Genomic DNA, 12,413 nt, shown 5'->3' on the forward strand with positions numbered 1-12,413 from the left:
CATAAGAATGGTATCTGGACTCAGCAGGGGAAGTTGTTTTACTAAAATATTCCTTGCATATAAATTGCCTCGGATACTGTGGTCAAATATTATAAGCACTGGCTCATTTGTAAGAACCGCAATGATTTGTTTTCTATTTGCTTTCAATTCATCATTCCAACTAAACGTTTTTGCTCGAAGTTAGTGAATATATCAGTTTCATAATCTGAGAGAATTGAGGCACGAATTTACGGAAATAAGACCCCAATCCAATGAATTGTCACACACTACTAATTGTTGGTGGCGGATTAGGTCCCAACTCTCCAGCTCGCACCACATACCCCATGTACTCTACAGTAGCTTTTAGAAACCTACATTTAGCAATATTGAATGAGAATCCAGCCGTAGTCAGCACATCTCTCAAAACCCAATTCTATTGTTGGTGATATTACCATGATATCGTCCATGTACACTATCACGTATTTGGCATTGCCAAATACTTGTATTGCCCTTCAGATGTCACAAAAGCAGTATATTCAATAGTATCAGGGTGAATCTTATGGTACCCGCTAGCCATATCTAAACACGTAAAATACTTTGAACCCCTGAGTTGAGCAATTTGGTCATTAATAAGTGGCAAAGGAAACCTATCAGAAACCGTACTGGTGTTTAGCTCACGATAATCAATGCAAAGGCGGTCTGATCCATTTTTCTTTTTAACCAATAATATAGGACTAGGATAGGAATAACAACAAGGTCAAATGATGTTACAGTTTAACAATTAATTAAATTTATATGAACGCCTCTGCACCGTCTTGTAAGGGTCTATTAACCTAATGGTGATTTCACCTGTATTAACCTTTGTGCAAGAGATACCATCAATAAATGCTGCTGAATAGTTTTTAAGTTATTTAGTCAAGTTTTCTTTGTCGATACCAAGTAATTCAGTATCAATATTAAATGAAGGAGCAGATTACAATATCATTGGTGAGATGCTTTTCTGATATAATAATATATATAAAATAGTATTTTTATGATATTTGCGTTAATCGAACATATGCATAACTTTTGGAGCTTGCCATCAAAATTATCGGCAACACTGCTTCGAATAAGCGAGCACTCCGCTCCAAAGTCAAAATAAATTGGAAAGGCCTCACCTCGGTGTATCATAACTTCCTTTGGCACAGACACAGAGCACTGATTACATTTCTTCTCGGAAACCACTCCAGATTTTGTTGCATTACTCGCGCAGCGAATTGCAAGATGTCCAAGTTGTCCACATCGGTAACAGTTTACACTCCGCAAGTCTCGCTGTGGTTTATTTTCCGATTCAGAACGTTTAAGCTTACAGTCCGCCATTTTGTGTCCTGTTTTCTTGCGTAAGTGGCACACAACTTTTGCTCGCTTGTAGTCACCACTACCTTCATCAGAAACTTTAGCACTGCGCTTTTTGTCAGTTCCATTTGAAGTTGACTTCTCGTTTGTATATTGGACGAGAACACCATGCGCTGCAAACGACTGTCGAAATTTGCCATGCGTGCAAGCACAGTTGATGCAGCTATTTCCTCTGTACTCATGTTTCGCTATTTTGATGTTAGGGTCGTGACCATGCGGCTTGCATATAGTGCAAGGCACTCGCAGCAGGTTCAAGAATGTAGCTGCTGAAGTTTCCTTAATTTCGAAACGCTGCACAAACAATTCTTTGAACTGTTCCCGGGATAACAGATCTGCGTAAGCCACGGTGAAGCACTGCCCTACATACAGCTGCTCAACAACACAATAACCGCGCTTCCATCGACCGGCTGCTCATCTATAATTTTGCTTGCTGTTGCACACCATTGAGGTTAAATTTTGGTAAATCCACATGATTTTGCTGACTCGCAGACGCCTGCGTTATGGAAATGTGCAATTCCATAAAATTCCGATAATGCATTTCCAAAATAGCAAGCCACTGATCGGTAGACAATGCAGGAGTTGGCACAGATGCCACTGCTGATGTCGGGTTATCATTATGGTTTTCTTGCGGGTTGCTACTCATATTTATACCCTGAACCCATTAAAAATGGGTATAAGCGTATATTGTATTTGTGCAAAATCCAAATGTATGTAACAGGCAGAAGGATGCATCTCCGACCCCATAAAGTATATATATTCTTGATCAGCATCAAGTCGATCTAGCCATGTCCGTCTGTCCGTCCGTCCGTCCGTCTGTCTGTCTGTCCGTCCGTCCGTTCGTCCGTATGTATGAACGCAAGTCTCTTTGAACCTATAAGAGCTAGAGACTTGAAATTTTAGATGTAGGTGCTCCTAGTTCTCGAGCAGATCGAGTTTGTTTCCGATAATCGATAACTTATTTCGTTTCCAAGCAATCGATAAAAATCGATATGGATATCCCGTTTTTTTTGGCAATTTTGGTAAATAATAAGAGCTAAAGTCACCAAACTTGACATAACCCCTAAAATAGAATATATATATATACATTTGATGTTGGAAGAAGAGGGTTTAGGGTATCCCATAGTCGGAAGCTCCAGACTAGAACCTCTTAATTGTTTCACTCTCGTTTGATCACTCCAATTACTTAAAATACATATAAAATATACTAGCGGGTATAGCCCGACCTTGCCCCTGGCACGTATTAAATAAATGCTCTCAAAAAGGTTTGACATTGATTTTAAAACTGATCGGACATTAAATAATCAACTTTCATACCAACGTTTTCCACCAATTTACCACTGTTGCGGGTTGAATTTGTCAAATCGTTAAAGCACATATTCATGAAGTTGTTATGTATAGCCTTAAAAATAATTTTGATGCAAATCGAAAAAAATTAAAACATCCCCAAAATATGTTTGAATTGCACCTTTTTTCTGCGAAAAATCTAAAACAGGTCTCAATTGATTTTTATAATGGATCCTTGGAGATGAATTTAAGCGCGAAACTTCACCCACCAAATCTTTGACAGCCATTCCCACCAATGGATGGATTTTCCAATAGGTGTGTAACACCCCTAAATAAATTTGAGCAAAGATCTTTGAAAATGAGTTTGAGGCCGATCCGATTGTTAACAAAAAAGTTGCGTTTTTAACTAATTAACCACTGTTGTAGGTGGAATTTCCCACATCGTGCGTAGAGCTTTGAAAATAAATTTGAGGCAAATCGGACACGACTTAAAACTTCTCCCAAAATATCTTTGAATCGCATTTCTACCGAAGAAGTTTAGATTTTGCGAAAATTGTGGAACTCGTCTCAAATAATTTTCCATATAAATCCTTGAAAATGAGTTTGAGGGCGAAACGTCATCCACAATAATGTAGATGTATATGTATTTTTTATTTGTATATGTATATATGTTGTTCACACAAGTGTGTTCACACAAGAAGTGTATCCGGCAGTCGCCATCCAACCGCCATGTAACTCCGGGACCAGTACAGGGAACACGAAATTCACCTCACTTACACTAATACATTGTAATGTACTCTGAAAATAGAGAAGAAAAAATAACCTGCAAGCGAGAAACGTGTTTTCTCGAAAACCTGCACCTTTGTGCATAGCAGAAACTCTCCCCCAACGATACAGAATTAGCAAAGTTCAGCTGGAAGCCCTGCAGACGCCCTTCTACAACATTTTGGTCCTTCGAGCCGGATACTTCAGCTACATTTGGCATGTCCAGTTCGCCCCAGCAAGCATTGGTGGATCTGCAATAAAAGGTCCCAGGAACAGCTACACATTCAAACCAGATAAGTAGCAGTGCACCTACCTCAACTCGTCCATTGCCAAATTTCCGGCAACTCCAGTCCGATTAAGTCATATTTGTGTGTCTGAACATATTTTTTCGCTTCACATGTCCGTGGTTAAAGCGAGTGGCAATTGTGTTTAAAAAATTCAAAAACAAAAAACCGCAAATAAAATATTGTTTGTGGCCATAAAGGCATCTACAAAGTGACAAATATTAAAACAAATAAAACAGAAAGTGACTCCAATAAGGTCGCCATATTGGTGTCTGTACATATGTACATATGTATATACATATATGTACAAGTGCATACCCAAAAATTTAACCAATCGCCATATTGATGTACGCAACTACATCAAGACATCTGCACACATAGGCTTTCGCTCCGTTGAACAACAAGTGTATGCGCTTCTCCATTCTAACCTTCACCAAATAATCACATACCTAAATATAAAAAATAAGACACACAATTCTGATTGGTCTTTAGTTAATTACAACCACACTGTGCAAATTCACCTGCAACTATACACACACACGCACATCATATTATATGTGTATCGTTTGCTATTTTTCCTCCACTGCAGCTTCAAGATCAATTTATACATTTATTTTTACCAATTAATTGGCAAGTGCAAAAGGTAAACAAACATCAGGATTGTCAAGTATCAAGATCGTTTTTCGATACACTTTTTCTGAGAAACTTTTATATTTTGTATGTTTCCACTTTGCCATTGAGCTGCGTTCTTAACTTAATAAAATACAAACATATGCATTACTTTTTCTTATTCTTATAAAAATTTATAAATCATAATTATAAGTCAAGACGTTTCCAAGTTGCATAATAAATCGAATATCCGTGCGATTTTTCATAAAATAACAAATTATACAAATAATTCTATGACAGAAAACCTTCCATTGAGCTGCGTTTAGAATAAACGTCCTTTTCTTGAGCTCAACAATTAATAAGCAATAAGCATCAATTTAGTAAATTATTGGTAAAATAATTAATTTAACAAAACTTTCCGATTTCGTTGGACTCAATAGTGAACGCCATTTCGGTCATTCCATTTTTTTCTGATATCTCGATTCCATTGTTCCTGTGCCATTTCTTAGTCCGTTTTCGCTCGGCTGATTCAAATTATTTGTATTTGATCACATTTCACCTGGTTATTACAATTTCTGGCTCTGTGAAGAGCCTAGTATGCCAATCGGTGGTGATCAAAACAGCCACAAACGACACACAGCACCGTCCGTTAAGGAGTCAAAGCGACCTTTAACCTCATCTAGTGCAGTTTTCGGGAAACTCAAGGTCGAGAGTTCCAGCACAACCGTCCGCAAGACTGTGAGTCCGGTTCCAACAAGAGATATTATCCCAAAAATTACCCGTTCAACTACGCAAAAAATGCAGAAGTCAAGCGAAATGGCACTGAACGACTTTGTTTCTATAACTGACCGACTAGGCCAGTTTGAAGTGAAGATCAATGACGCAGCGGACAGTGACGTGTCACTGTTCACTCTCCAAGTCCGACGAGATCAGATTAAGACTTTATGTTCCAAAGCTCTCAACCAAGGCGCTTGCAGCAGCAGTGACCTGGTGGCTACGCAAGCCAAACATGATTACTCGTACTCCGTTTACGAGCGTTGTGCGGCTGAACTAAGTGAAAAAATAGAAAGAGCCACGGCTTTAAATAGACAAGCTGAGCAAACCGCCTCCAACTTCATCATGTCCAGGGGTTGCAGTCTCCCGCCATGCGACACTGAAGTTTTCAGTGGAGATTACCTACGCTGGCCTACTTTCCGAGACTTGTTTACAGCGGTTTATATTAACAATCCAAGATTGACGCCGGTGGAAAAATTGTTCCATCTAAATTCCAGAACCAGCGGCGAAGCTAGGGCAATTGTCTCCAAGTCCCCGCTCACGAATGACGGCTTTCAGTCAGCTTTCAGTGGGCGAGCCTGACGGAGAGATTTGAGAATAAGCGACTATTAGTCAATAGTCAACTGAAAATTCTTTTCAATCTCCCCTCAGCAACACAAGAGTCTGGAGCCGCCCTTAAAGAGCTTCAGGGCACAATCCAGGGATGTTTAACGGCTCTCGACTTGTTCAGGGTGAGCACGGAAAATTGGGATTGTCTGCTTATTTTCTTGTGCTCCTCTAAATTGCCTAAGCTCACGATGTCGTTATGGGAACAATCACTCCACGATAAGGCAGAGATACCTCAATGGTCCGAGATGAATTCATTTCTGATCGACCGATATCGCACCTTGGAGGCGATAGAGGATGTACGACCTACCGCACATACGCCACCCCAGTCCAAGCCCACAAGAAAAGAGTCCAACCACCTGAGAACTTTCGAAGCAACAGTGACTACAAAGTCACAACACTGCAAATTGTGTCAGAAGGAAAACCATTCCGTGCGTCTATGCCCACGTTTTCTACAAATGTCCGTACCCGAGAGAGTTTCCGTCATTAAGCAACAAAAGTTATGCTTAAACTGCTTCGCCAGACTGCACCAGTTGAAAGACTGCACCAGCGCACATAGTTGTTTCACGTGCAAGGGACGTCACAACACGCTGCTCCACCGTGACAGACCCCAGGTGACCTCAGCTTCCACAACACCAATAGTTTTGAACCCTCCTTCGTCTATACAGTCCACTTCGACTTCAACCCAAGCTACCGTTCAAAACTACTTTTCCGCAAACTCACATGGTGTTTTCCTCGGCACGGCTGTCATCCAAGTGTGTCATTTGGGCACAAAGTATACAGCTCGGGCATTAATCGACTCTGGGTCTGAAGCGACCTTTATTTCAGAGCGATTGTTCAAAAGGGTTAAACTTCCTTATCAACCCGTCGACGCACAGGTCTCCGGTTTGAATCAAGCTATTTCAGCTCAACCTCAAAAACTTTGCCATTTTAATATTGGCTCTCCGATAAAGCCCAGGGTTCATATTGAAACCTCGGCTTATGTTCTTCCAAAGCTAGCAGGCAATTTGCCCTCCTACACCATCCCCCAAACCGCTTTGGAAGAACTTCCAAAATTACACTTGGCCGATCCCTCTTTCTATAGAAGCTCACAGATAGACGTGCTTCTCGGCGCCGATATCCTCCCATCCATATTGTTAGGTGGTTCCCATCACAAAATATGTGGCACTCTCCTTGGTCAAGAAACGATTTTCGGCTGGATCCTTACAGGCCCCGTTTCTAAGACCAGTGCCAGATCTGTCGCATCCTTTTCGACTCAAGTCTCGCTGAATCCAATGCGAGCTTGGATAAACTGCTCACAAAATTTTGGGAGGTGGAGGATATTCCAGTAAAGCTGGAAAAGGAATCCGACCTGTTTTGTGAGCGCACTTTCCAAAAAACCACTAAAAGGGATAAAAACGGCAGATACTTGGTCACACTACCATTAAAGAATTCCGATCACATCCACTTAGGCCATTCAAGGTCCATCGCACTAGCTCAATTTCTACGAAATGAGAATCGTCTGGCAAAAAATGCCCCCCTTAAGGAGCAGTACGATGCGGTGATCCAGGAATATCTGGACTTAGGTCACATTCGACAAGTCCCTCCAAGCAATGGTTCGGATAACTTTTATCTACCACACCATGCTGTTCACAAGCCTGACAGCACCACGACCAAGCTCCGCGTTGTATTTAATGCCACCCACCCGTCATCGAATGGTAAAAGTCTGAACGATGTGAATCATGCAGGGCCCGTTCTGCAATTCGACTTAACCATTCAAATTCTAAGATGGCGCTTCTTCCGATATGTCTTCAACGCCGATATCACGAAAATGTATCGGCAGATACTTGTGCATCCCAAACACACGCCCTATCAGAGGATTCTGTTTCGAACAAAGGACAACGAACTTCGTGACTTCGAACTCGGCACAGTCACGTTTGGAGTTAACTGTGTTCCCTTTTTAGCCATCCGGGTACTACATCAGTGACGTTCGTTCGCTCTATCCCCTAGCAAGTCACATTATCGCAAACAATATGTATGTCGACGATGTACTAGCGGGACCCAATTCCAAATCAACGGCAGATCAAGCAATTGCAGAACTCCGCAAAGCCCTTGAATCTGCCGGGTTCCCCTTGCGAAAATGGACATCCAATGAAAAGGACTTGCTAAGAGCGATTCCCAAGGACCACTTGCTTCGCGCCGACTTCTTAGAGATCAAAGAAGCCTGTTCGGCAAAGACTCTCGGGATCAGATGGAAAGCTGACACCGATGAGTTCTTTTTCGCTCCATCCGAGCTAACAACCAAACAGTCCGTCTCCAAACGTGAAGTCCTTTCACAGATGGCCAAACTGTTCGATCCAGCAGGTTGGCTGGGTCCAGTCATTATTCAGGCAAAAATATTCATGCAGGAGATCTGGCTCCAAGAACTGGGCTGGGACGATCCGCTACCTGAGAGTCTTCTCAGTAAGTGGAATTCATTTCTGCAAGAGTATCCGGGCCTTAGTGCTATTCGCATCCCTAGATGGGTCGAATTCCGCCCACAGGGGACTATTCAATACCACGGGTTTTGTGCCGCTTTGCAGCGTGCATAAGATACAAGATCGCATCTCAGTACATCTCCTAACAGCGCTCCGGTCAAGACGGTATCCTTGCAACGACTAGAGCTGTGCGGAGCAGCACTTCTGTAAGAGTTATCCGCTGCACTCAGTCCCCAGCTACCTTCCGCTGGCGGCGACTGGTTCTATTGGATAGATTCCACAATTATGCTAGCTTTGCTTCATAAGCCACCATGCGCCTGGACTACCTTTGTAGCAAACAGAGTCGCAAAAATTACTAAGGCCACCAACTCCAATAAATGGTCCCATGTACGATCCGAGTACAATCCAGCGGACCTAGCGAGCAGAGGTGCCCCACCACAAGTGTTAATCAACAATGAGCTGGGGTGGCACGGGCCAGAATGGTTACGCCTACCTCAGAACCAATGGCCCATTCCTTCAGATCCCCTCCCAGATACGACAATAGAGCAACGTACGATTAAAGTAAACCTCGCAAACACGGCTCCCTCATTTTCTTTCCTCGAGCGCTTCTCCAAGTTCGATCGAGCCCTGCGAGTGTTAGCATACACCATACACATGTGCATATTCGCGTCTTCTGACTGCTTTCACCCATCTTATATCCTTGCATGGAGGCAACCAGCTCATGATGCGTTTAATACGATCACAGAACTGGATTCCAAAGCTGAAGGTGTTGGTCAAATCCACAATCCATTCCTGCAAAATCTGCGTCATCTAAAAAAAGAAACTGCAAACGCAGCTCATGGGCTACTTACCTGTGGAGAGAGTCACATTCTCTCGCCGTTCACTCACACAGGAGTCGATTTTGCAGGCCCCTTCGATGTGAAAAATTACACAGGTCGAGCCTGTCTTATTACAAAAGGCTACGTGTGCGTCTTTGTGTTCTTCAGCACCAAAGCCATCCACCTAGAAGCTACATCTGACCTGACCACAGAAAAATTCCTAGCGGCATTTGCGAGATTTGTGGCACGACGAGGGTGCCCAAGTCAAATGCATTCCGACAACGGCAAAACCTTCGTCGGAGCGGCCAAAGTCCTCTCCCGCGATTTTGTAGAAGCGCTTAAGACTCAACTCCAGGCCACTTACAGTCTCCATAAAATGTCGTGGCACTTCAACCCTCCTAGTGCACCGCATATGGGTGGCCTGTGGGAGGCAGGTGTAAAGAGTTTCAAAAATTTATTTTATAAGTCTACATCGACCTCCAAATACACCTTCGAAGAGCTTTCCACGCTCCTATCCAAAGTTGAAGCATGCCTGAATTCAAGACCGATATCTCCAATGTCGGAAGATCCTACTGATCTCCTAGCTCTGACTCCCGGTCATTTTCTAGTCGGGGGTTCTCTACTTTCCGCAACAGAGCCAGAGATCAAGGAAAACGCCGCGTCCTACATCAACCGCTGGCAGCGCTTGAAGGCTTTGGACAAACAGTTCTGTCTCCGTTGGAAACATGAGTATCTTTTAGAGTTACACAAAAGAAACAAATGGCAAACTCCAACGCGAGACTTACAACGGGACAATCTAGTCAGTATTAAAGAAGATAATCTTCCAGTTAATGACTGGCGTCTTGGTCGAATCCAAACGACCTATCCTGGCGACGACCAAAGAGTCCGAGTGGTCGACGTGTTAACAGCCCGAGGTATCTCCAAGAGACCGATCTCTAAGCTGATCCTGCTCCCGATAGAATCTAGTCTCCTTTCTAGATCCATTGGTCTGCGGACCATCCGTATAAAGCCGCATCAGTAATGTCTATTATGTATTTTTTCAACCTTCTTCACGTAACAGCACGATGTCTCCACGCCAACAACAAGGCCGATCCAAGAGCTGACCGGCAACGGAATCGCTCCGATGCCGAGTATGTCGAGGAGTCCACGCGCTGCGAAAGTGCGGCTGTCTCCAGAGAAGAGACTCCGAGCAGTTCTGGTCAACAAATACTGCCCAAACTGCCTGGCTCACCAACATTCCGGGGAGTCCTGTGCCGTAGATCAAGTGCCGCAAGTGCCAGGGCGACCATCACACCTTGCTTCATTTCCAAGAAGCGCCCAAGAGCGACGCTCCGCGCCGCCTTCATCCGCTGGTTCCATCTCCTTGTCTACTTTAATGGAACACAAAAGGACAACCGTGCTCCCGAGAGCACTCATCCGGCTTGAAAACGGCAAGGCGACCCTCGACACTCGGGCACTTTTAGATCCGTGCTGTCCGGTAAGTCTTATCGACGCATCCTTAGCAAAGGCCTCCGGGCTATCCGTCACCCGCGTCGGTAAAGACAACGCTTGCTCGGCCATTATCAGTTCCAGGACCTCTAGCTTCCACCGAGAGGTCATCCTGCAGGTGATGCCAAATCTCCGGTATCGAACTCCAACGAAGCTCGTCAGCGAGAAACTGAACGAGCCTTTCAACAACGTTCGATTGGCAGACGATCGCTGGTTCCAGCCGGAAATCTCCAATCTGGTTTTGGGCTCGGACATCTATCCAGATTTAATTCTCCAAGGCGTCCTGCCGAGCCATGGCGGCGCACCACTGGCCCAAAACACGGTCTTCGGATGGATACTGTCCGGCTCCTGCGCTCACCAGTAGGAACAGAGCCACTTCCCTCTCCCTTTTTCTTTTTGCAATACTGCAAGGTGGGCGGCATGTTCACACAAGAAGTGTGTTCACACAAGAAGTGTATCCGGCAGTCGCCATCCAACCGCCATGTAACTCCGGAACCAGTACAGGGAACACGAAATTCACCTCACTTACACTAATACATTGTAATGTACTCTGAAAATAGAGAAGAAAAAATAGCCTGCAAGCGAACAAACGTTTTTTCTTGAAAACCCCAAAAATTTGTGCAGAGCAGAAACGCTCCCCCAACGATACAGAAGTAGCAAAGTTCAGCTGGAAGCCCTGCAGACGCCCTACTACAACATATGTATATATGTATATATGTATATATGTATATATGTATATATGTATATATGTATATATGTATATATGTATATATGTATATATGTATATATGTATATATGTATATGTATATATGTATATATGTATATAAGTATATATATATATATATGTATGTATTTCTGTAGATTCTTTATTACTTTAGAATTACAAAGTTTCTTATTATAATTTCTATCTCATTTTTAAAACAGGAACCATAGACATTCCGACAGATTATGAATTCCACTGTTTAACGGTTAACATAACAAAAACCGAAGAAACTTTTAACAACTTAATTGAACAATGTAAAGAATTTAATAACCTAATACAAATCGAATACCTAGTAGAAAAACTAAACAGAGAAATAAACGGCTTAAAAATAGCCAAACGCAGCAAAAGACGTTTAGTTAACATAGTAGGAACAGTATATAAATACTTATTTGGAACATTAGATCAAGAAGACAAGACAGAAATTGAACAAAAAATAAGCAGCTTAGCAGAAAACAGCGTTCAGGTTAACGAATTAAATCACATAATAGAAGCTATAAACAAAGGAATAGAAATTATGAATGAACTAGATCAAGAGAAACAAAAAGGAAAGAAATTAGATATCCTTATATTTAACTTACAACACTTTACAGAATATATAGAAGACATTGAGATGGGTATGCAGCTCACAAGACTAGGCATTTTTAACCCGAAATTACTAAAACATGACTATGTGTTGCATGTTAACTCTGAGAAATTGTTGAATAAAAAAACTTCCACTTTAAATCAGATACAAACGAAATTCTGATATTATCCCATATTCCTCGAGAAATAATAAAAAGCCCGGTATTCAAAATAATTCCATACCCGGATGATAATAATAAGATTTTGTCAGAAATAGCTCACGAAAAAAGTTTTACCCAAGACAAAAAAGTTTATAGCAAAGAAACAAAAAAATTAATCAATAATGAATGTTTGACAGGAATTTTAAACCAAATAACATCAGAATGTAGTTATACTAAAACTTTACAAAATTTTCAAATCAACTATGTTGAACCAAATATAATTTTAACTTGGAATTTACCAAAAACTATATTAAACCATAACTGTATAAATAACGAAATAACAATAGAAGGAAACAATATAATAAAAATCTTTAATTGTTCCCTGCAAATTAATGAAATTTCAATTTCAAACAAAATGTTAGATTATACTCAAAACATTTACGTAAGCAATGATGTTATAAAATTAGAAC

At 41.9% G+C, this 12,413-nt stretch overlaps 1 protein-coding gene across 1 annotated transcript in view; it reads left to right on the plus strand.

Annotated features, from left to right (window-relative positions):
• LOC115767635 (dynein beta chain, ciliary-like) overlaps window positions 1–3,724 on the plus strand; it is a 600,196-nt gene extending 596,472 nt beyond the window's left edge. Inside the window, exon 14 of the mRNA XM_030711924.1 lies at window positions 3,556–3,724. Within this exon, the coding sequence (XP_030567784.1) occupies window positions 3,556–3,724 (169 nt within the window). The remainder of the gene's footprint in view (window positions 1–3,555) is intronic.
• The last annotated feature ends 8,689 nt before the right edge of the window (window positions 3,725–12,413 follow it).

The sequence above is a fragment of the Drosophila novamexicana genome, unplaced genomic scaffold, assembly GCF_003285875.2.
Source record: "Drosophila novamexicana strain 15010-1031.04,08,12 unplaced genomic scaffold, DnovRS2.1 tig00001429-arrow-arrow-pilon, whole genome shotgun sequence".
NCBI classification, from domain to species: Eukaryota; Metazoa; Arthropoda; class Insecta; order Diptera; family Drosophilidae; genus Drosophila; species Drosophila novamexicana.